Genomic DNA, 27844 nt, shown 5'->3' on the forward strand with positions numbered 1-27844 from the left:
AATGGACGGTCAGGTGTAGCTGATGGGCGTGCTGCCAGGTAGGGTACAAACTGCTGTAATTCTTGCTGCCTGACATAAGATACAGGAGTTTGGAAGTAAAGAATGTCTCGTATGCCAAATCGGGCAGGCCATTTCATAAAGGGTGCCATTATGATGGGCAAAATTTTCTTTAAAATGCATGAACAAAAAGAAGAATACAAACACTGATGTTATAAAACTTATTATTATTCTAATGGTAACATCTGATGATAACATATTGTTTAAGTCTGGCTTTAAAATATCTGCTTCAAGTATTTTACAGTTATCATGTACACTATATTAAATGTCAAGCAAAACTCTGAAGTAAAACAACTTTCCGTGACACCTTTGGTATCATAAAATAACATTAACAAAACATACAAAATTTCTTAGCACAAGCAATACTTATCTAAGGGTATTAAATCAATATAGAAAATGAATTTCTAATGGATGAATGTGCTTGGTTTAAAGGGGGTGCTTTTGCCTCCATCTACAGTACTATTGATTCCAACTCAAAAGCCTGACATTAGATATTCAGGTGTAAAAAATAGTGGAATAAAACATGTTAAATTTGAAATACCAAGAAACTACAGACATTTTGCACGACTAGTTCATGTAGTAAATTTTGATCTACCCAAAATCTTCACAGACATATTTCATAAATAGTGGTCTTAAACATATTGAACACATTGTCTTTGTACAGTAACTGAACAGTTGTCTTAAATATGTTGAACACATAATCTATGTTAAGTAACTAAATGATTGTCTATGACAACATAACATAGCAGTAGTATTTTCTGGCACATGAGAGAAACAATTAACAATTTGGATTTCAGAAATAAAATCATCACCAGGAATTATGGACAGTCAGCCATCACTAGTATTGTTGAATTCCTGAGTTCTACATCAACAAATCGTGAGTGTCCATTTTCAGATGCATCCCTGCATTGTGGTCAGCACATGAACTGTGTACAAATTATACATTGAAAATTACTGTATCATTGGGCTCATATCATCAACTGAAATGCCTTTGACTTGTAAAACATATAACTTTAATACAGACCTTATCAAACTAAAGCCAGGATTTGCATTTTAAGGGTGAATATATTCTGAGGGCCATCAATACAACAAACCTAACTAACATTCCTGGGATTGTAACATGAGTTGAAATTGCGAGATCTCAATAAGTTTTTACCGGCAGCTAGGATTCATAACACAAACCCTAGACTACTTAGAGTCGTGATTCATTCTCAACAAAAGTTATCTCCTAACTTGAGTTTTGATGTTTACTTTTTACCAGTGATGATGGCATTCAATGTGTTGAAGCCATATCTCTGAGGACATCTGGTGAAGGCCACATCCTTTCCAGTCAACTGTCCATTGACTAAATACTCCTTGCCTATCTTTTCCTGGGCCCAGCAGATGAGTTTATCATTGTTGGGGATGGGAACACCGGCTGCTAGAGCAACCCCCTTGAATACAATCATACCCATAGGGATATCCTCTGTAAGGTAACGGTTGCTGAAATCGGGCACGACACCCCCCGCAACTGCTTTCACAGGGTGAACAAGTCCCTTGTAAGACTTGTTAGTAGTGATGGCATGAAACAAATCACTGTCATTAACAATGTCCTCTCTGTAATACTCAAGGTACCATTGGTATATATCCTTGACGTCATTCAGGTCAGTGTCGGGGCAAGCCTTCATGATTGCCTGGGCAACTGCCTTGCACTCATCGCTGCAAATCGTCAGCATGGCTGCCGCTGCCTGATCTATCCCCTGATAAAACAATGGTGCCTCCGGAACTGGTTTTCCATCCCAGTCCTTCCATCGTCCATGCAAGATAGCCGGATGGACGAAGGAGTAACTCATGATCAACATTTCTAAGAAATGCTTAGCAAGGCGGAATTTGGGTTCAGCTCCGTGCAGCAACTGTAGAGTGGACAGAGGGTCCACAGTTTTTGCAGTGCCTTTTATCAAAGACGCTGCAAGTACGGACTTCGTACCCATTACCTCCACTTTCTTACCAAACTCCTTGATGCGGGTTGCCCAGGGGAGAGTTTCAAAGGACATCATGGAGATTGCAGCTGCTTTGGCTCCAAGGATGTCCCTACACTGGAACTCAAACCCAGCCTGGCTAGGGAGACCAACAACAAGAGCAGAGTCCTGGATATGTGGCGCCATGGCCTGAAAGTAACCCTCGTGTGCAAAAGCTGGTACAGTCAGAATGATGACATCAGCTCCAGTGATCGCAATCTTAGGGTCTTTGGTGACAACATGCGGCTTTGACTTTATCTCAGTGGTTGTACCATCTTTTTCGGTCACCAGTACAGTGAGGCCACCCGCTTCCTCCATTGCCTTGGTCCAGCGCTCTGCTTCATCAGCAAACAGAGTGAGGACACGAACCTCCACTCCTTCCCGGGATGCGGAGAGACCGGACAAGGTATGGGCACCATTGCCGCCTCCACACACACAAACTTTGATGGTCATCTTCTGAGTGGGTTATGCGCCTGGACACCTGAAAAGAGACAGAAGTAGGGGGCTCAAAGTTAGTAGATTTAAAAGACAATTTTCTAAGTGACAGTTACCAGAAGCATAGCACATGTTTGAATTGTGAATTTGTCCCGTTTTTTAATCAACATAATCAAAAAATTGACCACCATTTGCGCCCTCCAGGAGTAGGAGTAGGTATTTTTTTAACCTTTTTAGCAAATCAATGTACGGTATGTTTTCAGTGATGAATTTTTGTGCAGTGGTACATTACAATTATAACACGAAGTACCCCACAGCTGGTATTTTCAAGGTTAAACAGAGAAAAATGCAATATCACAAAGGTGAAGGTGAATCTGCTTTGCCAAGGTTTGTAGCTATCGCTCTAAATGAAATCTAATAGGCCTACCAGCTGTTCAGCTCTGACATGTCTGAGAATGTGAAACACAGGTATATTTTGACTTTTGTTCTGTCTTAGTCTTGCCTGGTTCAAGGAAACCTGAATGGTTTGCTTCATTCACTTGGACTTATCCTGAATACTGGAGTACAGTCACAACGAGACCGAAATGAGACAGTCACAACCAGTCCCTTTGGTACTGGAGAAGACATGTCACCATCTAAGACAGAGTGATTAAGGAGGGCAAATTAAAAACCCCAGGACATCCAATCCTGTCTGTCTGCTAGTAATGTGACATGCCCATTGAAGAAAGTGATTTAATTGGCCCGACATAATCCGGTAAAATTTAAGCACGCACAAGCTGTGTGACGTAACCAGTCCCGGACTTTGGGGTGGGGCCACCACACCGTGTGGACTAAGAAGATACACTGTTGCCTTCTTCTCGGCTGCACAAGAACTGACTGGATGCAAATGATGCAGACTAAGGGGTTCATCAATTAATTCACTCTTGGCACACATATTCCGCCCATATCCTCACCAGTTCAGTAATAAAACGGCAAAAAACAGATCACAAATTCCACCTTCGAGTCTCCTTGACTTGGACAAATCCCTAGCGGCAATTTGTCGAACCAAATTCCTTTGAGGAACCGAATTCTTTTGAGGAGGAAGTGACTTTTTGGCAAAATCAATACTTATCCCCTTTGCTGTGGGGTACTGGTGAGTGTAATCTGTGGTGCTCATATTAAGAAGGGTTAGTTTGATATGCTCCATCATATGGTGTTGTTGTAAACTGGTATCATTGTTTAGAGCTACTTAAAACTACTAAATTAGATGCAAATTTTCATCTTGGCGTCTATAGGCTGTCCCAAAAAAATATCCAAGATTTTACTTTGGGATCATATTGCTTGCATTGACCATGGTACGCTATAACGGAGGCAGTTAGGTAAACATCTTTACAAAAACACAGCTTGTAGTTAAATGTCTTTCTCAAGGACTCAAAACAGACGGGAAGCATTCATCTTTTTTTAGTTCTGTTCAATAGTTCATGCTAGTCATAATTTCTCATTACAGATTTCTGCTCCAAAGTAGCCAGGAGATGTCCCTCAAAGTGTGTGTGTGTGGAGGCGGTAATGGTGCCCATACCTTGTCCGGCCTGTCCGCATCCCGGGAAGGAGTGGAGGTTCGTGTCCTCACTCTGTTCGCTGATGAAGCAGAGCGCTGGACCAAGGCAATGGAGGAAGTGGGTGGCCTCACTGTACTGGTGACCGAAAAAGATGGTACAACCACTGAGATAAAGTCAAAGCCGCATATTGTCACCAAAGACCCTAAGATTGCGGTCACTGGAGCTGATGTCATCATTCTGACTGTACCAGCTTTCGCTCATGAGGGGTACTTCAAGGCCATGGTACCCTACATACAGGACTCTGCTCTCCTGGTTGGCTTGCCTGGACAAGCTGGCTTCGAGTTTCAATGTAGGGACATTCTTGGCACCAAGGCTGCAGCTATTTCTATCCTGACATTTGAAACACTTCCTTGGGCTTGCAGGATCAAGGAGTTCGGTAAAGTAGTCGAAGTCCTTGGGACAAAGGCAGTAATTGCGGCAGCTTTGGTCAAAGGAACTGCAGAAACAAAGGATCCGCTATCCACTCTCCAAATGTTGCTTGGTGCAGAGCCAAAGTTGCGTCTCGCTAAACATTTCTTGGAGATGTTGATAATGAATCACTCGTTTATCCATCCATGTATCATGAACGGTGAATGGAAGAACTGGGATGGGAAACCTGTTGCTCAGCCTCCGTTGTTTTACCAAGGGATCTCCAAAGAGGTCGCTAATATGCTAATGAGTTGCAGCGACGAATGTGAGGCCGTAGCAAAAGCGATCATGGCCGCCTCGCCGAAGGATGACCTTAGCGACGTCAAGAGTATCTACCAGTGGTACTGTGAATATTACGGGGAGGACATTGTCGACAATCGTGATCAGTATCACTGTATGAGGACAAATAAATCCTACAAGGGACTTGTACACCCTACCAAGGCAGTTGAAGGTGGATTCGTCCCCGACTTCACCAACCGTTACCTTACCGAAGATGTCCCAATGGGTGTGGTCGTCTTCAAAGGCCTTGCTTTAGCTGCTGGGGTCCCAACTCCTAACCACGATAAACTCATCTACTGGGCCCAGGAAAAGATAGGTAAAGAGTATTTGGTCAATGGACAGCTGACTGGAAAGGATGTGGCATCTACGAGATGTCCTCAGAGATATGGCTTCAATACTTTGAGTGCTATTCTGACTGGGAAAAATTAGTTACAGCGTAGTGTTAAAAATGCATGTAGGGTAATATTAGCTCTGATCAAAACAGATACTGAGCTTGCTCTTTGTTTCTGCTTGGCAGTGGAACGGATAGAAAACAATTAAATCAAAATTTATTCTGTTAAACTTGGGTCGTTTTTCAATCTTCCATGCCACCCAAAGACAAATAAGAATATGTAGAAGTCTGCAGTTTGTTTCGCTTTCATCAATATTGTGTTTAATCGGGTTGCCATGGTTACTTTCCTTGATCAAATTGAGGCTCCGCTGTTGCCCTTGTCCAATATTTACATCTGTCACTAATGATTGATGACCCTGGTCTTGAGTGAAAAGGTAATGAAAAAGATTTTTTGACAACTTTCATCTTATTTGAGGAAACTAATATTTTTGTCAAATCGTGATGTAACCATGTCAGAGTATTTGAAGTTAAGTTATTTTTGCTGTTTATATCAATTGCAATGAAATTACAATGTCAAAGTTTGCAGTCCTTGTCATTTGAAGTTTGCTTCTTTTTGCTTTGATATCAATCACAGGGCTTGAAATCGTGACAACTCCTCAATATGAATTTGTACCATTTCGAATAACTTGTAATTGATTTCTTCCCTCAAAGTTATAACTTTGTTGATTGGACGAAATGTGCTTTGCAAGTCTAGATTTGCATTACATTTAGGGAGGTTATATGCAAAAGATGATTATCGCAAAATTCTAGTTCTCTTCCTTTAAAAAAAGCTAAATGTGAATGTTTTCTTCAGCATTTTGTTGTTTCTGTTGTTATCTGTTATGTAAGTGGACATGAAGGTCTCGTTTGTTGTAACATTCTGGTTATTTAAATATCAGGTCGTTTAGCCGTTCTGAGTTCAGAGCAGATGATACCAATGAAACTGCTCAGGGTTTAAAATACTGTTTGCTGATGCAGCCATATTTTCAATTTCTTTCTGTGCCATAATCTGTAACCTGTTCATGTTTTGTTTTTGAGAGTTTTCTTTTTACCATTAGTTAGGATAACAAAAGATATATAAAGCTGTGTTTCAGTTCCCTAAAAAGAACTTTAGCACCAATGAACTTGCCAAAGATTTGCTAAAGTAAAGATTTTCATCTGATAAGGGGTCAGAGTTAGCGTGGTATGGACCATCCTCAGCAGTTGATTATTGGTTTTGTTCCGTTGCCATAGTTACTAGATCAAAGAATCCAAATGTCACCCATCTAATGATTGATGACCCAATTTCATGAATGACAATGGAATATTTCAAATATTTGAATTATTCAACAAAGTCATCATTTTGTCAAATAAATGTTAGAAACCATGTCAGAGACGCTATGCTATGTCATGTTTTGATTGCATATTTTGAAATGTAAAAATTGAAATGTCATGGAGTATCTGCGTCTATATTTGAACTTTCTCCTGACGTTGATTTCCTTTTAAGTTTGACTTCTGGTGCTGAAAAGGTTGACGTGGTGTTAAATCTCGATTTATCATTTTGTGGAATGACTGAGCGCTCTTGTCAGGTTGTGTGAATGTTTTTTTACACCCTGTATATGTAGGTATACTATATGCCTTATAGCTAGGTATGTTTTTAAACTGATTATTTATACTCTTGTTTGTAGTGCGAGTAGAAGAAATATTTTTTTATAATAGATTAAAGATTGCTTTGATGATGAGTATATCTATCTTGTTCCTTTTCCTTATTTCATTATTCCAGGAGAGCAAAGTCCAACATTAATCTTGCTGAATTGAAGAGGAATGATTTTGGGCATTGCCTCATGCCCGCCCCCTTTGCAGTAATCTTCCATCTTAATCAGAATGCCTATGCCAAGTAACTCGTCAAGTTACTTGTTGGTCCTTAATCTTTGAAGTTACCCCAGAGAATTCAGTTCAGCTATTGTATCATAGATGGCTTCACTGTTGACCCTGAGCTGTATCATTCAGACTATTCAAAAATTTCTACGCTATCACCTTTATTCATAAAAAAGTAGACGAAGTCTCAGATTACGATTTGTCTCTACTTGCCCCTGATTGACGAGTGAAGGTGATTGTGACATTGTCCTTGGTGTCCTCATGGTGGGTGGGATGCAGTTCTTTGGCAGGAACAGGACAAAGAGGTCACAATCTAAGCCGTCCTGAGACATCCCTTTGGAAAGGAAGATTGTAAAAGTCTGTCCATTCTGTCAGAAATATGTTGTGACGATGTCTTAAGGCCCTCGAGGCTCCACAGATCTCGTCCAGAGACATCCAGTTGGCAAGGAAGGTTGTAACAGTCTGTCCATGATCCAACGGTCAGAAATATGTTGTGACGATGTCTTCACGCACTCGAGGCTCCACAGATCCCGTCCTGAGACATCCCTTTGGCAAGGAAGATTGTAACAGTCTGTCCATGATCCAACGGTCAGAAATATGTTGTGACGATGTCTTCACGCACTCGAGGCTCCACAGATCCCGTCCTGAGACATCCCTTTGGCAAGGAAGATTGTAACAGTCTGTCTATTCGGTCAGAAATATGTTGTGACGATGTCTTCAGGCCCTCGAAGCTCTACAGATCCCGTCCTGAGACATCCCTTTGGCAAGGAAGATTGTAACAGTCTGTCTATTCGCTCAGAAATATGTTGTGACGATGTCTTCACACCTTCGAGGCTCAACAGATCCCGTCCTGAGACATCCCTTTGGCAAGGAAGATTGTAACAGTCTGTCCATGATCCAACGGTCAGAAATATGTTGTGACGATGTCTTCACGCACTCGAGGCTCCACAGATCCCGTCCTGAGACATCCCTTTGGCAAGGAAGATTGTAACAGTCTGTCTATTCGGTCAGAAATATGTTGTGACGATGTCTTCAGGCCCTCGAGGCTCTACAGATCCCGTCCTGAGACATCCCTTTGGCAAGGAAGATTGTAACAGTCTATCCTTTCGGTCAGAAATATGTTGTGGCGATGTCTTCACGCACTCGAGGCTCTACAGATCCTTTTCTGAGACATCCCTTCCTGCCAAGAAGGTTGTAAGTCTGTTCATTCGGTCAGAAATATGTTGCGACGATGTCTTCAGGCACTCGGGGCTCTGCAGATCCCGTCCTGAGACATTCTCTTGGCTAGGAAGATTCCAACAGTCTGTTCAGTCGGTCACAAATATGTTGTGACGATGTCTTCAGGGCCTCGGGGCTCTGCAGATCCCGTCAGGAGACATTCTCTTGGCAAGGAAGATTATAACAGTCCGTTCAGTCGGTCAGAAGTTGTGACTTCCTCATCTCTCTCATCATGTTGTCAACACGGTGGAGCAGCCAGGTCTGATTCGGCCTGGCTGTGACTGCCTCATCTCTCTCACCATGTTGACAACTTGGCAGAGCAGCCAAGACTGATTTGGCCTGGCTGTGACTGTCTCATCTCTCTCACCATATTAACAACTAGGCAGTGCGGCGAAGACTGATGCCGCCTGGCTGTGACTGTCTCATCTCTCTCACCATATAGACAACTTGGCAGAGCAGCCCAGACTGATTTGGCCTGGCTGTGACTGTCTCTCATCTCTTTCACCATGTAGACAACTTGGCAGAGCAGCCGAGACTGATTTGGCCTGGCTGTGATTGTCTCATCTCTCTCGCCATATTAACAACTAGGCAGTGCGGCGAAGATTGATGCGGCCTGGCTGTGACTGTCTCATCACTCTCATCATGTTGTCAACACGGTGGAGCAGCAGGACTGATTCGGCCTGGTAGTATGTTGTGACGATGTCTTCAGGCCCTCGGAGCTCTGCAGATCCTGTCATGAGATATTCACTTGGCTAGGAAGATTGCAACAGTCTGTCCATTTGGTCAGAGATATGTTGTGACGATGTCTTCAGGCTCTGGATGCTCTCGAAACTCTAAAAGCTCCTTTTCTGAAACATCCCTTTGGCATGGAAGATTGTAACATTCTTTTCAACGGTCAGAAACATGTTGTGACGATGTCTTCACACCCTCGAGGCTCCACAGATCTCGTCCGGAGACATCCAGTTAGTTGGCAAGGAAGATTGTAACAGTCTGTTCATTCGGTCAGAAATATGTTGTGACGATGTCTGCAGGCCCTCGAGGCTCTACATGTCCTTTTCTGAGACATCCATTTGGCAAGGAAGATTGTAACGGTCGTTCATTCAGTCAAAAATATGTTGTGACAATGTCTTAAGGCCCTCGGGCTCTACAGATCCCGTCCTGAGACATCCTCTTGTCAAGGAAGATTACAACAGTCTGTCCATTTGGGTAGAGATGTGTTGTGACGATGTCGTCAGGCCCTGGAGGCTCTCGAAGCTCTAAAAGCTCCTTTTCTGAGACATCCCTTTGGCAAGGAAGATTGTAACAGTCTGTCCAACGGTCAGAAACATGTTTGGACGATGTCTTCAGGCCCTCGAGGATCCACAGATCCCGTCCTGAGACAACCAGTTGGCAAAGAAGTTTGTAACAGTCTGTCCAACGGTCAGAAATATGTTCTGATGATGTCTTCAGGCCGGAGGCTCCACAGATCCCGTCCTGAGACATCCAGTTGGCAAAGAAGATTGTAACAGTCTGTCCAACGGTCAGAAATATGTTGTGACGATGTCTTCAGGCCGGAGGCTCCACAGATCCCGTCCTGAGACATCCAGTTGGCAAAGAAGATTGTAACAGTCTGTCCAACGGTCAGAAATATGTTGTGACGATGTCTTCAGGCCGAAGGCTCCACAGATCTCGTCCTGAGACATCCAGTCGGCAAAGAAGATTATACCAGTCTGTCCAACGGTCAGAAATATGTTGTGACGATGTCTTCACGCCCTCGAGGCTCTACAGATCTCGTCCTGAGACAACCATTTGGCAAAGAAGATTGTAACAGTCTGTCCATCGGTCAGAAATATGTTGTGACGATGTCTTCAGGCCGGAGGCTCCACAGATCTCGTCCTGAGACATCCAGTTGGCAAGGAAGATTGTAACAGTCTGTTCATTCGGTCATAAATAGGTTGGGACGATGTGTTCACGCCATCGAGGCTCCACAGATCCCTTCCTATGACATCCAGTTTGCAATGAAGATTGTAACATTCTGTCCTTTCGGTCAGAAATATGTTGTGATGATGTCTTCAGGCTCTCTGGGCTCAACAAATCCCGTCCTGAGACATCCAGTTGGCAAGGAAGATTGTAACAGTCTGTCCATTCGGTCAGAGATATGTTGTGACGATGTCTTCAGACACCCAAGGCTCCACAGATCCCGTCCTGAGACATCCTCTTGGTAATGAAGATTGCAGCAGTCTGTTTAGTCGGTCAGAGATATGTTGTGGCCATGAATTCAGGCTCTCGAGGGGCTACAAGTCCTAGTCTGAGACAGCCTGTATGGCAAGGACGATTTAATGGTCTGTCTATTTCGGCAGTCAGAAGGTCCATAGCAGGCGCTGCAGATCCCGTCTTGAGACATCCTGTATGGCATTACTATTGTCAATAATAGTATTATTTCTCAGAAAAGGATCTGTGGAGCCTCGAGGACGTTAAGACATCGTCACAACATATATCTGACCGAATGGACAGACATACAATTTTCTTTGCCAACTGGATGTCTCAGGACGGGATCTGTGGAGCCTCGAGGGCGTGATGACATCGTCACAACATATTTTTGACCGAATGGAAAGACTGTTATAATCTTCTTTGCCAATTGGATGTCTCAGGACGGAACTGTTGAGCCTAGAGGGCCTGAAGATCGTCACAACATACTTCTGACCGAAAGGACAGACTGTTACAGTCTTCAGGCTCTTGATGCCCCACATATCCCGTCTTGAGACATCCTGTATGGCAATAAGAAAGATTGCAACAGTCTGTCCATTTGGTCAGAGGGATGTTGTGACGATGTCTCACGCCCTCGAGGCTCTACGTGATCTGTTTCTGTGTGGAACGAGGATTGGGGACAAAACGGCTGAGCTGCAATAGATCAATTTCTAAGACATTCTGTATGGCAACGACAATTGAAACAGTCTGTCCATTTCGTCAGTCGGATATAAGCTGTGACGATGTCTTCAAGCTATCGAGGCTCTACTGCGAGATCCTTTTCTGAGACATCCTGTATGGCAACAGTTGGTCCTTTTCGTCAGTCAGAGATAGGTTGTGACGAAGTCCATAGCTGGCATTCAGATAGGTTGTGACGATGTCTTCAGGCTCTCAAGGCTCTACTGCGAGATCCTTTTCTCAGACATCCTGTATGGCAACAGTTTGTCCTTTTCGTCAGTCAGAGATAGGTTGTGACGAAGTCTATAGCTGGCATTCAGATAGGTTGTCACGATGTCTTCAGGCTCTCGAGAATCTACTGTGAGATCCTTTTCTGAGACATCCTGTATGGCAACAACGATTGCAATGGTCTGTCCATGTGGTCAGAGATAGGTTGTGACGATGTCTTCAGAGAACATGCCTTCGACTGTCTGCGACACATTTCCTCCAAGCTTAAGGACAGGGTTCCATGCCTACCAATATTGGGGCCTTTTGGTGAAGGTTCTTTTTTACGGTATACTTGAAGACAAGCCCAACCATTAGCAAGGGACAGGTCAAGTGGTCACATCCTATATAGTAGTATTAGGAGGAAGGACAAACATCCTGACGATCCTCATGGGACATAATTAGTCACATTTTTTACTGTTTACTGCAGAATGTGTCAAAAATTGAAGCAAAGATTCACATCATTATTCAAGTGACTGAACAACAATAATTTTATTCCTCATAAAGTACAGCATTTATTAATTTACAATATGTTGTTATGATGATGATTGGGCATTGATTCCGCCGGCATTAACAGCTGGGTTCAAAACAAAGATGGTGGACAATGGCAATACCTGTTGTCTGCATCTGGAAGCAATAAATAGTTAACTGATACATCAGCTGGTGATGGTTTTCCATATGGGATTCTGGCTAACTGAGGTTATCACCCCGAGTAATCTGCCACATGTACGGCAGATTGTAGTGTGTCCAGATTTCACCTGCAATATTTGCATGACGAATTCTGTCAAGACTGGGTGTACATACAGTTCAAAATAAGTCCCCGTTCAACCTCCTGTCATATCCGCTTTCAAACCCAAGTCAATATGAACACTTGTGTGTGACAATATGACACGTTAACCATGACAAGTGGCAATGTATACCCAACCTAAGACACTACCATATACAGTAGATAAGGCTTTTTCACCCCTCCACACTGGCCATTATCAACATACACACAGAAGAGGGGAGGTATTTTGAAAGATCCTATTTCAAAAGCCGAGGACTTGTATTACAGACATACTTGAACCTTCAAGTACTATATAAGAAGTCAGGAATTGCATGAAATTTCTGGTTCTAAAGAAATACCCCTCCTCTTCAGTGGCATCAGAAGGGGCTGTGTACCCGCTCTGACACACAGGTCAAGCATCAGGCTGAACAGATAAACTGCCAAAAGGGGGCGCCCAAACCCAGGGATGAAGCAGCGCAGTTATTAACAGCCGAGACAAAGCTACGGAGAGCTAACAAAAACTACGACAAAGGCTCCAAATTCACCTGACGAGAAATACCGGTACATCAGAAATAACAGCACTTTTTAACATTCATTTGTACATGACATTTTATAAAAATTATTCCCTTTCGTTACAACTTTAATACTTTGTATCAAAACACTACCGACGCGATGAGGTGATGTTGTCTCTTTTGGAAAAAGACGAAACAAAAATGGATGAATGACAAAATTTTTACAGTTGTATTTTTTTGTGTTAATATCTACTACTACTAGAAAACCTCAAATGCTGACAAAATGTATTTAGCACATAAAACCATTGAATTTCGTTGTAGTTATATCATCAAACTACGGGAAGAACTACAAGTATATTCAAGGAAATTTGAAACAATTTTTTTACAAGGACTGGTCATACATACATGCAGAAAGGTTGGAAAAGTTCTGCGTTCTGAGTTAAAGACCCTCTAAAGTTGCCTTTGATTCGGACCCACAAACAAGGAATTTTATAAACTTGGAGTTAAAATGACCGAGGCCCAAACATGGGAACAATATCTCTCAACAAAATCTCTTAGGAACAAAAAGCAACAGTTATAGATGTTTGAACTGTAAAATATGAATCCCCTCAGCTCAGAATCTCAAAGAAACAAGGAATTGATACCGAATTAGAGGTATTTAAGTTGTCTCACCAAACACAGTGAGTGTGGAGCTAGAATGAAGGCCAACACCGAGGTGCCTAGGTGACACCGAGGTTTTGAGGGAAATGACAGTTTACCTTGTGCTTCGTAAGACAACTATGAGGCTCTAAGTATTTTTTTTATTGTTTTAGAATAAACAATTGCGATTTGAATCAATTAGGAACTGCCAACAGAATGAGATCATACTATTTTCACAGGCAAACCTCTAAAAAAACCCAGAAAGTACTAATAACCAACTGGAAGAGTGTTTGAGTACAATTTGTATAAGACCAAGGATATGAACTGGTTTGTGGCCCTCGAGGGCTAATACTATTTGTAATGAGAATTTCAAGGTAAAGCAAACCTATTATTATTTATTTGATTATTAGCACTTCGATTCAGAATTTGATAACATATTTAACCCCCTGGACACTAAGTCTGCTGCAAAGATGAAAAGTCCAGATCACCATTAGGAAACACCATGCCTATTTATAGAGGTTAGCCACCAAGATCAAAGTCTAAGTCATCATGACCAATTGGTACAGAGATCAGCCTAGATATCATAATTCAGCCCTAAAAAATAGGCATGTCGTTTCAAGATATATAATCAATCCCATCCCATCAAAATTATTTTGAAGAAGATTTTGTCAATAATATCAGGAATAAATAAAGACTAGTCTTTATTTATTCTTTGATGTGTTATTTTTTCTTTGTGTTCATTGCACTGGAAATGCCTTGTACACCTAACAGAACATCTGAAGTGATCAACCTCATTGTCAACAAAATTCGTATAAATAACAACAATAACTCGTAAAATCATCGGTAAATGTGAAATTTCAGTGGCGATGAAATACATTTTAAAACTAATACTGGAACTGTCAAATAAAGTCATACAATGAACATCTGGCCAACATTTTTTCATGTCATGAACACTTGTACACAAAGGTTTGCAGGCTGTGAATCTTAGATTGACATGGATATCTCCCTGCCAAAATAGATTTCCATTACATTATGAGATCCTGGACATGTCACAGGCGCATGATAGTATCAGAATCAAGCGATCAATTATCAATCGATAATTTACCACAAAGCCTTCATTAAACCTGGACATACAAGAGTAATATGTGTAGAACATATTTTAGGTATTGTAGATCAGTTCAGGGTTGATCGATCGCTAAGATTCTGGTATCTTCACACGCCTGTGATGTTTTCAATGAATTGTGGGATACAGCTCCAAAATGGTGGCCTATTTTGGAACAATTACTGCGCAGGTGTCTATGAATCAGAGTTAAAATATTTCGCTAACATTGCTCTAACATGTCTAAGCCTGGAGTTAGTGTGTTTTAATAGCTATATCATTGTACATGGGGTACTGCATGATGAAAATGATCAACTTTGCCAATAGCAAATCATGAATTAAATAGCATCTAGATTGTTTAGACTATATGACATCAACAATAATTTTGAGATCTATCGACTTTTAAAAGAAACCTACCATTTAATTCAAAATTTCTACAGCTGGCAAAATAACAACTGCATGGCTGCCTTCTTAAATTCAATATATCAACTACATTTGCCTAAATGATAATTAAGTTCCAAAATTGAATTTAAATCATGATCATCCGTGACCTGGGGGTGGGGGTTTGATCAAGTCAGAATCTACCTACATTCCCTGAAAATTGATGTTCACCCCTACAGTTATGGTCAGAAATAACTCCCCAAAAATACAGCAACATGTTGTACGTCTACAGTACCACAATGACATGCCAAAGAGAAGTTCATAGAGACAATCTTTGTCATGTTGGGAGCACTAGGGGATATTATTTCTGACTAGTGATGTTTAGAAATGTTTGACCCTTAAAGTACTAATGGGTAATGCAAATATAAAGTAACCGAGAATGGCAGAAAAGGGGTTCAATAATTCAACATCATCCATACTTTTTAAACTTTTCGTGGAGAAAAATTACTATATTCAGGACAATTACCTAACATATACCCGCAGTACTTTAAAGACCAAAACCCAAACTCGCCAATGATGAAAAACCTTGGTTTTGCTAACATTGAGTGACAAATCTTTTACATTTTGTATTTACAGCTAGTACAGACACTCATGCCACATTTGTCAGTTTCTGTAGTCGTCACACTTGATTTTAAGTACAAGGTCTAATTTACCTGCGAGGAAAAAAAAGACCCTTATCCCCAGGATGAAGCTGCTGTAAAAACTATGAACAAGAAAGTATTCAAGGGTTTGTGACTGGCAGCATTCTTGATGCAAATTGTGCTGAGTCATATTCCAAGTGATTTCTCTCTCTTGCGTTTTTTTTGCACTCTGCCCCTACCCAATCAAGCAATCAGCATAAGATGACACATTTGCTTTTGGACCGTGCTGCATATCCCTAAATCTCTGAAGCTTTGCAGCACCTTTCAAAAGTAACATTTTGTACCAAAACATGTACATTAACGTTCTGTGCACATTACTTGAGTGCATAGGGGATTGGCCTGCAAAAACAATGCAAGATCGAAGAGAGAGAACTTATTGGCAGAAATCTTGAAAATGTGTCATAAAAACATAACAAGATGGCTTCCACCTAGGTACCCCTAGAGCCCATTAGTGTTGTGCTTATTTCATCCCTCACCGAGTTTACAAACTCATCCTCCAATACCAGGCCTTTGCGCTGTTCCTAAGACACACTAGGTGTGGTTGTACTTTAGAAACAGCCCAAAGGCATACTATGAAAGGATGCAACACCTGCACTACTCTTTGTACAAAAATCTGTTTGTAAACATACACGATTTGTTAGGAAACTTTGGTTCTGATAGCATAATATGCATTGTCCCCGAGACAAACACAGGTTAACACATATTGTACACAGCACACGTTGAAAGAAAAACATCACAAATGATATATCATACAGGAATGAAATCAAAATGCAAGTATGCAACATACTCGAATCAGTTGGAGACGCTCTCACTAAGGTTAAATGCAGTACAAGCAAGGCTATGTCAGCTCAGGCTCTCCAGGAGTCATTTCAACAGGGCCGGGTCAACCAAAAATCTATGGTTTTAGTCATGGTTTACAAAACTTTTCAAAAGAACATCACATTTTGCCAAGATCATTAGCAAATTTTGTTCTTTACCAATACAAAAATGTTTTTGCAGAAGAACTGCACCCCACCACGAAAAAAGTAATAATTTCACCAAATTTTCAGTTATATTTTGAAAAATTTGTTCAAATTTGCATTACACCATGCTGTTGTTTTACAAAATACAGCTAATTCTCTACTTGGCCTTCCATCCTGCAAAAATGGCTTACGGAGAGCACTGAAACTGGCCATGGGTTATGAGTAATTTACAAATGATGATGTACCCTATTGAATGATCGTATGGCACCAGACAAACGGTTATATCTCAAAGTTTTCAGTACACTTGCTGACAATTATTTACATCACTAATTTTCTCGTCACAAGGGAGTATATTTTTCACTATCAAGTCTACCATGAACCTATCTAATCTAATATGTACCCTGTCTAGTGCCATCAAACATTTTACAAGTGCTCACCAGCGACGCCTGGTGGCCTATATTTTAACGTCCACGGACAGTCGTGGAACAACTACCCTGTTGGTTATTATTATGAGATACGGAGTGCAAGATGGAGACTGGAGATCCTGCGATGGTCATGTGACAAGACGACGACTCGAAACCCTATCAGCAAGGTCAAGGTCACCAATGTCAAAATAAGGCTAGGACGTAGTTAATGAACTTGGAATTAAAACCCGCTGCTGTCCACGGGCAGTTTAAGCCTTTGTTCAAGAAATTTTTCGTCGAAACATCTTTTCATTTAAATTGAATTTTGTACTGATGAGGGTTTTAATCCGTAGGACTTGACCACATCTTGTCATCATGCGGGATATGAGATCAGACCTCAGATTCCATAATGCAACTGGAAACTTTATGGGGGACCATACCAAATTTCATGACATCCAAAGTCTTTGAGTACAACTTTGACATTTCAATTTGTTTTTTAAGCCAAAAGTATGTCTTTTTTATCACAGGACAATTGCTGTGAGAAATGACTTCAGCATTTTGTGCATGACTGTCAGATGTGTCCATAAGCAATGCAACTAAAAGCAACCTAAGAAGTTTTGGGGTAGCATAGAAGTTTGAAGTGTTTGGTGTAGATGGATTTGGTACAGGGAAAGAGAAGTGGAATTGAAACACAGCATTACGCAACTCTAACTTATTTCAGCCTAGTCTTCATGTCATATTAGTTGGTGTGTTTGAAAGTTTTCTTCCTTCAATTTGTACTGTTTTATCCAAAACAGCACTCAAATTTCCAAATTTCTGGATCCGTCATTGTTGTTGGCTGTTTTTGGTAAAAAGGACATAAGTTTAGTCATCTCACTAACCATACAAAACCCGACATGAAATATGTTAGGAACACAGCTGAGACACAAGAAACTAAAGAACTCACTAACTTTGTTGGAGAGTCAAGATCAGTCACGATATTTCTGTGTTGTTTTTGTGTCCCTCTATTGTGACAGTTACATCAGAACTTGAGCTAAACCAATTACAAATTATCAAAGAGATACTGGTATGGTAGACGCTTAAACATTCTGACAAATCGAAAACACCCCTTTTTGTAATCTTATACCCATCAAGTTTTCGGTAATGAAAAAACTCAAGACGATCAGAGGTTCTGTTTCATCTGATAGATATCACTTCAAAAGATCCGGAGGAAACTACAATCTGTTTTTGCACAAGTTACAATAATCCCAGTTGTCACAGCCATAAGACAAGAATTACAAAGTCATTAGGATTTCCCGATCATGTAAGAAAACTAATTTTTTTCTTAATACTTTCATTCCTCCAACTTAGGAGAGTCTAATCAATCAAGTGACCCGAGCGACACCGTACACTATATCTTGATCAGAAAAAATATTTCCCCGGTCATCTGTTTTGACGTTTTTGGGATTACATCTCTAACTTGCTCAGATTCATTGAGAAACTGTTGTAGAATATGCCGTCTGGGTAAAGACTATTAGATGGAAAATATCAGAGATCACCATCAAATCTCCATTTGGAACCTTTAGATTTCATTATCTGACATAACAACATCGTACCTTATCTATAATCATTGGTAGGCTCAAACTCTGAAAGAACTGAGGGCAACATTTGCTGTACGAGGGGTTCGAATTGCCATAAATATTTAGTTCGATTTTACTTCTCATTTCACTGCACTAAATCACCATCCCTACTTCACCTATACAGTACAATTTACAGGCAAAACACCATGTACAAATCTCTGAATATGTCTACAGGGTTCTAGGTCTATCTGGGGGAGTTTGCCTCTGAAGTCAAACTACACTGACATAGTTTGACTCGGTGACATATACACTTGAAGAATCAAGATGTTTACAAAGGCTTTCGAAAGTTCCATTGTCTTTTGACTAGGTTTTGTTTGCTGTTATATGCACTGTGTCATCAAAATACTGTCTGTTGTTCCATACCACAAATGTCTGTCTTACGGTACAGTACTACAAATGTCTTACCATACAGTACCACAATGTCTGTCTGCCTGTCCAACACCAACCGGATCTGTTATCCATAACACGAACTCCAAACAAATACATAGATTGGCAGACGTGTCAATGTTTACCAACGATGTTCTTTTTCCATATCCCAGCACATGAATTCAACACTCCAGTTCCTGGCTTCACCTGATGAGGGCGCTACTCATCACCTCATGCCACCTCACCGCCGATGCGACGGTCAATCATCCTAGATCGGCAAGGCTGATGATATGCGACGTCCAAACACCAGTGCGCAGATACACTCAACCTGTCTCTGTGCATGATGTTGGCTGACGTTATTGCTGTCTTAAAATTGTACCCGTTGATCACCCGTTTATCCTGCGTGGATGTCCTGTAATGGTTGTCCCATGCTGTCAACGCCGTGGTGTAGAGGTGGACTCTGGGTGGACTGTAACGACATGCCATGGTGGCCCATGTGCGGACCGCCATGGGCCATCATCATGTGATGTGGGTGGCCGGGTATCAACATGGCCTGCGAGTGAACTGGTGGACGTAACTGCTGCATGTTATAGGAGTTGGTTACTGGTGGAGCACCATACATATCAGCACCTGGCATTCCCTGCAGTCCTGAAAACACAACAGAGGACATTTTGAGAAAACATTGAGAAGACAAAGCTAATAGATATATATTTGCTGCACTGGAGGGGCATGCAGAGAGACAAGATTTCATTTCTTTGGAGACCAATAGAATCATGAGTGTCACATTTGGTCATCATCCATTTGTGTACTACCTCCTCTAATTCTGAGCAGCAGATTATTTTTTTCATGTATCGCCTCCTAATCATCACAAGCGGCTGGACATTCTTTGTACCTAGCTGACAGCCACTGCCCAAAAAATGTGTGGGAATAACCAGACAGATTTTGATTTGCCTGGTACGTCAGACATCTTTTGGAGCTGAAAGCCTTTTTAATAACAGTTGCAATCTCTGCGTTTGGTTTGCTTAGGGGACACATGGTGCACCAGTCACAATCTGGAAATATTCCCATTTTTGATTGGCGTACTTGCTACATCCCCATCACGAGACACAACTTGCTTCATTAGCCGCTGTGACAGTGATAAATGTCCTGTCGGCGACCACGGCGGAAAAGTCGAAAGATTCAAAATGATGACGTTTTGTAAACTCAATAATGCTGCGGCAGTCCACAGTACATTTGGTTGCAGGTCACAGTGGTGCCAATGAATCACTGTGAATAACTGAACTGGCTTTTGTGACAACTATGATACCATATTTCTTGTCATTTCTCGTCACATTGCAGGTCAAAGCAATGCCTGGAGTTATGTAGAATTATCTTATATCACAAATGTTGCCTGTTTCGCAGACATTCTATCCATATCCAGGAGTATCCTCGATCTCATATATAACAGTCAAAGTTGATGCGATAAAAGTTTTCCCGGCAACATTTTCATTCTAATCAACGTGTCCATAGATCAGCTGATTCAGCTGGTACTCTCTCTGTATTCCCTGACCATTTCCTGCACTCACCCAACTCATAAATAAATCCACAAATGACATTTATTCCCAACTCCGCAGAAAAAAAATACTCGTTACCGCCGTCAGCCATTTTATCTTAAACTGACGTTAGTGGTCATTGTTTGGCCAGGTACAACAGTAATTATGAGACAGGACAGTGACTGAATACAAATTACTGTTCTGGGGATGTTTTTTGTCACATTGCTTTCCCAAGCCTGGCAACAATTCGCCCCAAAACTCGGAGGATGCTTTTTACGGAGATAGGCAGCTGATGGAATGGATACTGAAATAAATGACATCTGATTGGCCAGTTTATGACCTTCTGTCATTGAAGGAACATTTTCATATGCGGCACGTTGGTCTAAAGTAAACAATGCCAGGATATAAACTGGTCGGATTGAGATTAATGATTCTCGTCAAATTCCTGTAATTACAGTGAATGAGGGAACTGTGGAATTGCAATAGTCAGGAGGGACTTCTGTTAGTGGCCATTTATACAGCTGCTTGGCGGGAGGATTTTTAAACAAATTCCCTTCAGATGCACTCATAGCATTAGAATTAGAATAAGACTTAGCATTTTTTGATGCCCGAAATGAAAGAAAATAGCATCAGGTTTCAAAGGTTCTACTAAACTTCTATCAGCTTTTTGGTAAAAAATACTTGGGGACCATTTTATCACGAGCGGTATATTCCTGGGGGCCATAGCTTTTGCCCCAGCAGTCGTCAAAGTTGGGTTATGCTAGTTACCTGGTGGTCTCATATGTGGCATTTGTTGATTGTCCATATACCCCATACCAGACCCGTCTGGACTGTACGCACTAGGCCCTAAAAAGATAGAGAAGACAAAACATCAGACAAGCGGCAAAAAATCAGACGTGGAGGAAAACAAGAAGGAATATGATGGCAATGCCATGTATTTTTCTCAAAGCTTCATCTATCCTTCAAAATGGAGGAACAGTCAACAATTTCCTTTGAACAGACCATCACACATCTCTTCAAGTATGACTTGTACTGACTCCGTTCTTGAAATTGCAATTTCTGGATCTTTTCCTTTTATACCCTTGCCGGACAACTACATGGAGCCACTTTTAACACTCAAAGTTAGTCAAGGCTAGAGCGTACAAATCATGTCCCGGGTAGGATCTGACAAACATGGTAACTGAATGCAGGAAAGATTCCCCAAAAATGATATATCCACATAGAACAACATGTTAGATTCACACTGTTCATGCTACAAAGATTCAGAGCATGGGTCAAAAGTAACATCTCTTGTTGCATGCCCAACTCATGCCAAATGTAAGTAATGCTTCACCTTGAGTACATTTCAAGTGCATCTCTACTGAAGGGTATGGCATGATTGCTAAATTCTGACCAGCATATCATGAAGAATGAGAACCGACAATCAACTGGCAGCACAACGATGGGAATATAGGGTGGGGTTATAGTTATATGTATTAGCAAAGATTTATAAGTTCTTATAAATCTTTGGTATTAGTTACAAACACTTAAATGAAATGAGGAAATAGACCAGTACAACTTAAATGCACTACAAACTAGCGATTTTAGTAGAAATTTGTATCTGTCACAGTCCTTATTCAAATTACTTTTCACGTGCCAAACAATATTTCTAGGTACAACAGAACCATAACCACAACTAGAGAAGCTATGACCTTGGACAAATTACTTCTCAACGAAGTTCAGTACACCACAAATTTAAAAGGATTCAATCTGAAACCAACCCCCTAAATGACACACACTGATTTCTATGTACACCGAAGACTGAATGAATGAGTGAAGTTGGGAACCCACTGTTGCGGTTTCGAGTAGAGTTTTGGTGTCTTGCAGAAATGCGGGTTGCCATTTTTGTTCAAGACCCAATGACAGTGCTCACTGTTTCGGTCCAATCAAGTTCTCATCACGTGACAAATCAAATCTTGTGTGACATCATGGGTTATGTCAGCCATGTCACGATCAAGGTAAAACGTCTCTGACAACGCGTGATGTCACGCAACACTCGATTTGTCACATGAATGGAAGTTTATTTTACCTGAAAATATGCTTTTTCAGCAGTGATGACATTGGACCTCATGCTGACATTGGACCTTGAACAGAAGTGACAAGTTCGGTATTCAATCCGTAAAGGCAACAGAGGGTTCTCGGTATGAAAGAATGAACATGGGGAGAAGATGGACAACAGCAAAGGGTTAATCTAACTCCAAATGCAACACGTCACAAGAATACACTTATTCTGTTATCCACTTACTTTCTCCCCAATAGCATTCTGAAATGACAATAGTAATCATAGAATACCTATTGTAATGACAATAACCTGATTGATTAATATTACTTAAAGAGAATACAGCTGGAATTTTGGTATCATTGATAGTCAGTAACACCGAAACTTTTTGAAAGATGTGTTATGTTTTTCGAAGGCACAGGAGTTTGTCCAACTGTTAATAGCTAGTCAGGAAGAAAACACCAGCATTTAAGCTGTTTGTCAACCATTGTCAAGAAAATCATAGTCGGCGGCACGAAAATATTTTCAAAAATACTTTCAATTAAACGGCTAAACCCAACGATTGTGGTCATGCCTCCTGCTGGTAAGTTTGTGCCGCAAACGTTACCATTTTTAGCGAGACAATCACTGAAACTCTCCACCGATCAAATAATTACTACAGGTCCTAATTCCAGGGACTGGTTTTGAATTTCAGCATTAATTACGTGCAGTGAAATGATACAGTGTATCCAATCAGGAGTCCAGCAGAGTAATTGGTCTATTACCGGCATGTAATTAGCGTTTGTTTTGGACCTGTCAAACTCACATGTTTGTCCTGTGTATTGAGCATGTGCAAGTGGCAGCCAAGGGCAGGTGGGATTAATGAAGAGCCGATTTGGTGCGGCACTGACGCAGGGTTAAGGAGAGAAGAGAAACGTCCCACCCCACCCCCTAGGGCTGGACGAACAGACACACGGATCACCAGGACGAGTATTCTGCAGTTCAGATCAAGTTTCTTCTAATGAAAGTAATTCTCCAGTCATTTCTCCCGAATGAGAACGATGAACATTAGAACAAAGAAATTTGCTCTTTTTTTGCAACATACCCCGTGAAAGTGGATAGGGATAATTCGAACGCTAAGACCACTAGAGAAAATTAATTTTGCGAAAGTTCCAATTTTAATATGACTTCCTGTGGCCCGGCAAACAGATTCATATTAAACGGGTAACTTGATCCGTGAAAATTATTGTTGAATTAGCAGATAGTGAACAAAGGGGATGCACGGAACATTAGTTTATCCCGAGGAACGGGAGTGAGGCGAGCAGTGCGGACCCGCACAGTTGATAATGGAAAACTCTAAAGCAATCACAGGGAAAACAAAATGATCACTGCACTCATTATAAACCAATTGACAGGGTTATTTGATAGGGAAGATTTTTTCAGAGATTGCAATGTTAAGAGCAAAGCTTGCATTTTTTCATCATGATCTAATAATTATTTCAACGTGGAATTAAATCTGTGAGCACTTTCGGAACAAATTTGTTTTTTAAATATTTAGACTTGAACTTTTTTGTACATATTTATTTCTCCTTTTCATTTCATTTCCTTTCTTTTTCATTTTTCATTCTCATTAGAAAGAACAAGTGTTTTTTTAAATGACTACCTGTACATGGTATTCATTTGCACAAATCTGCAAAAATTTGACAGTTTACAGTGTTGGAAATATCAATTGAATAGGCAAACCCTCATGATGAAAAGATTATCAGAGTTTTTCAAATGCACACTCTACACAAATGACCAAGAGTAGCCGTCCCTAATGATAATGGCTTCAAATTTTTCTGTCATCTTCCATTTATACGGAAAAGAGGAGTGTTATTGGCAACATACCCCAGGGTGTTGAGGCGAATCATCACAGGCACTCAGATAATGAAAAATTTAATGATGAAAATCGTGGCAATCACATAAACGTATTCGGCGCTCCGTGATTTTATTCCGTGCACACTCCGCCTCCCACCGGGTCAATCTTATTACGACTCCGCCACAACAAAGTACAAACTGATCTCGGCTATAAACCCAGCTATCAGCAGTCTTATGGTCATTTTATGAACCCTGATGATGTGCTATTGCCAATTTACCCTGGTCCTTACATGTTGTCGTACAAAGTGGACAGGCTATGGGACCCATACAAACAATATGACAAAATTACTCTAATACTGGGGGGTGGTCCATGAAAATGAGTCGGTCTGTCATCTCAGCTTCATTATGTATGTTTTACGATCAGGTTAAACTCATCCTTGCACGAGTCTGCAATCTCGGAGAATTAACCCCTAATGAAACATCGGACAATTTGCAACTAATGATCCAGAGAAGGCAATTCCAATCATTCTTATCTTGTTAAGCATTTGAAATTTGGAATTCCATTTGAAAATTTCAAATTGTGTAGATACACAAATACTATGAATACCAATTAAGTTTCAGCACATTTGTATAGTATGGCATTATGTAATTTTAACTTGCGCATGTTGTACCTAGTCTCTTAACAATGAAATTCTACAATTCAATTACTTTATTATTTTTACAATGCAATTCAATTAACGATTTCCTGATGGCTTTATTGGAATCAGTCAAGCATGTGATTTAATTAACATGCCGACCACCAAATGAATTAGAAGCTCAGCGATTGAATTACCAAATTTGTGGATTAAATGGGTTCTTACAGAAATTAATGGGAGGACCATATCATTGTCGAAATTTGATGAACTCATTAAAAAATACAAAGGCATACAAATTGTTGTTACTTGGATATCTGGTAAATTATATGTTTAAAGTTGTATATGGTGAATCTCTGTTGAATAAAGCAAGGTTCATGGGTTCAGCGAGGCAGTCAGTTGACTCGGTCTTGAAGCTGAACTGCAAAAGTTACAACGACTCTCAAAATATTTCTAACTTAGATTAACTATTAAATGTTTAGTTACTTCTATCGCTTATGAAGCAATATTAAGGTTGATGTACAGTTTTAGAATGTTCCCAGTTTAAGAGAGGCATGAAGGGGTTACCCTTCAGTTATACAGGGTCTACTATCAGAAATGAAAGGCACAAGTTTTCTACCATTTTTCGCAATTTCACAAGCTGACATAATTACTGATGTAGGAATATATAGGTAGAAAATTGAAAAAACAGCAAAAGGAGAACACATTTCACTGGAATAATAAGTCATCATTAGTTCCAATATCACACATGCTGCACTGCCACCAGGAAGTTTCCCAAATGCATTCCACCATCTTTACTTGTACCAGTATTTAGAAACACCAAGCACCGCCACATTCAGAGAAAATACCCTGATTTCACCAAGTAAAAGCATAGGCGCATACAGCCTGATGATGACTTACGGTTCCAGGGATTAAATTCAGATTTAACTATTGACTTGCCTGCACGATTTGATTGGTCAATCATAGGTTGTACTATCCTCCGTCTTGCATTTATAAACCTGCAAATATAGAAGAGAAAAGAACTAAGTATATGATGATATTCACAGTAACAACAGTCACAGTAACAACAGTCCCTGTATCCTGTCAGGGCTACCATCAATGAAGAATGAATTCGCATCCATTTTGGCTAACCTTTGCCCCAAAGTAAAGTTTTGAAATTGTAACTTTAGTTTTCAATGGATTTTGCTGTTTTGAGAAACTTGGATGAATAATGAGACAAGTTTATCAAACAAGAACCTGATGTTAACGAACCGATGCCAAACGTCACCCTGTAATCCGTGCTAATGCGGCTAAAACAAAACTACTGATAAATAATGATGGATAGCAAAACTGGTGAAAAATCCCAAGATAATTCCCAGGCAGTTTTTACCAAAATGAGCCGTCACATAATGGGTAGAAAATGGCGTTCCCCGTAATATCCCGTGCTCAATCGTTCATTTATTTTCTCGGTACATGTCTTCGTTATCGAGGTGTACAATGATAAGTATCAAATATGTCACAATTGAGATACAAAGTGACACACTAACAATGGTGACGTCTGTGGCTGGCAGGGCGGTGCTCGGCTAATTAAACAGATTACCACACTTTTATAGCGCATATCTGGAAAACGTATGCGATGTTTGTCAAAGGTGGTCGATTTATGAAGCTAAAGACACGAGATAGCAGCTCAAGTTTGACAACTAAGGAAGTGAGCAGGCCCAGTTTGGTGTCCGTCACTTGTTAATGAGCTTGTTATCACCGCGTTGAAATTCATTTATGCAAATCAAACCAGGGATATTTTGCTTCTGCGACAATTTGGAAACACCTCAGGAAATAGCTGGTGGTTAACCAAGGGGCTGTGAAAGGCACCTTCTTTGAGTGGGGAAATGAATCAGATTTTAACCGTCCTCATCTCAATGGGGTATGCTACAAGATTACGATACTGTAGAGGGCATAACAGAGCAAGAGCTAGCTAGCCTAATCACAAGGGGCCCATCAATTTTAGCTAATAGGCTAGAAAATGACTACCTAGCTACCCAACATGGAGATATGGGAATTTGATAGAGCTCTTAGAATTTATGATGTCGAACTGTGACGGGCTCAAAGATTTCAAATTTCCAGTGGTCGTGATACGATCTTGAGCATGGTGCAAGGAATATTGGGAAAGTGTGATTGCGTAGAACAAAATGCTGAAATCAAGAGAATGCAAATTGTAGCTGGGATAATCAGTCTCCTCGTCGAAGAGAGGTTGAAAAAGATGCATCTTTTTTCCGAAATTTTGTTATCTTATGCAGTATCTTGTTCAAATTGTGTGGGACTCTATTGTGATGAATTGTGGTAGGAAAGTACGATATATATGAAGTTGAGATCAAAAAGAAGAAAATATTTCATTTTCAGGAGGAGAAAATCAATGCTACGTTGATTTAGGTTGCTGAAGTTCTACAGTGATTGGGTTGCTTCAACAGCGCATATCTCCTTTTACCATCTAAGACCAGCTAAACCTTACAAAATGAAGAAACATTGTTCTAATGGTCAATATGACTAAGTTTTCATCCACTTTTATCCCATCCACATCAAGTTCTTCAAGAAAATCAACCTTTTCTTGTCGTCAGCATCCCAATAGCCATCTGGCCAAGGAGGTGCTGCCCCAAGTGGTGATATGATACACTATAGCTGATCCAGCCCCATTGTTAACCAAGTGTGGAGTTTTCGCATCATCGGTGATGAAAATGAACAAGACCGACAGCGAAATTAATGTTCTAATGTCATCAGTTGCAGGAATATGCAAAAATGATGACAGGCATGAAAATTAGGGGGCAGTTTCTAACGGCTGGCAGAACAACCAGCAGCCGACAAGGTGTCACAAAAATTTACCAGACGACTGAGCAAAGGACACAAAGTGTAAACAGCGGCGATTTGAATTATTAGACAGATCTATTGTTCTCAACGATGTCATGGATTTATCTCAACAATGCATGTCACGGATGCAAC

General features: G+C 40.7%; 3 protein-coding genes across 8 annotated transcripts in view; 1 reads left to right on the plus strand and 2 right to left on the minus strand.

The window, feature by feature from the left end:
* Window positions 1–223: 223 nt before the first annotated feature.
* On the minus strand, window positions 224–3521 carry LOC135484369 (octopine dehydrogenase). The gene is made up of 2 exons (XM_064765758.1): window positions 3443–3521; window positions 224–2535 (listed from the first exon to the last, which is right to left on the minus strand). Exon 2 carries the CDS (start codon window positions 2505–2507, stop codon window positions 1305–1307), a length of 1203 nt encoding a protein of 400 aa, XP_064621828.1. The 5' UTR covers window positions 2508–2535; window positions 3443–3521; the 3' UTR covers window positions 224–1304.
* A 24-nt stretch (window positions 3522–3545) lies between these two features.
* Window positions 3546–6868, plus strand: LOC135484371 (octopine dehydrogenase-like). The gene is made up of 2 exons (XM_064765760.1): window positions 3546–3621; window positions 3976–6868. Exon 2 carries the CDS (start codon window positions 4001–4003, stop codon window positions 5201–5203), a length of 1203 nt encoding a protein of 400 aa, XP_064621830.1. The 5' UTR covers window positions 3546–3621; window positions 3976–4000; the 3' UTR covers window positions 5204–6868.
* A 4980-nt stretch (window positions 6869–11848) lies between these two features.
* Window positions 11849–27844, minus strand: part of LOC135484373 (homeobox protein Meis1-like) — a 184251-nt gene continuing 168255 nt past the window's right edge. For 5 of the 6 annotated variants that reach the window (XM_064765765.1, XM_064765769.1, XM_064765767.1 and 2 more), the window contains 4 exons: window positions 25814–25872; window positions 22653–22670; window positions 21137–21214; window positions 11849–19484 (listed from right to left, as the gene is read on the minus strand). In XM_064765765.1, the coding sequence (XP_064621835.1) occupies window positions 19231–19484; window positions 21137–21214; window positions 22653–22670; window positions 25814–25872 (409 nt within the window). In that variant the 3' untranslated portion in view covers window positions 11849–19230. The remainder of the gene's footprint in view (window positions 19485–21136; window positions 21215–22652; window positions 22671–25813; window positions 25873–27844) is intronic. The other variant, XM_064765766.1, reaches the window with a different exon arrangement.

The sequence above is a fragment of the Lineus longissimus genome, chromosome 3 (assembly GCF_910592395.1).
Source record: "Lineus longissimus chromosome 3, tnLinLong1.2, whole genome shotgun sequence".
Classification (NCBI taxonomy): Eukaryota; Metazoa; Nemertea; class Pilidiophora; order Heteronemertea; family Lineidae; genus Lineus; species Lineus longissimus.

Excerpts from the sequence above, each read along its gene's own strand:
- LOC135484369 (XM_064765758.1), bottom strand. The coding sequence starts at position 2,507 with ATGACCATCAAAGTTTGTGTGTGTGGAGGCGGCAATGGTGCCCATACC.
- LOC135484371 (XM_064765760.1), top strand. The coding sequence starts at position 4,001 with ATGTCCCTCAAAGTGTGTGTGTGTGGAGGCGGTAATGGTGCCCATACC.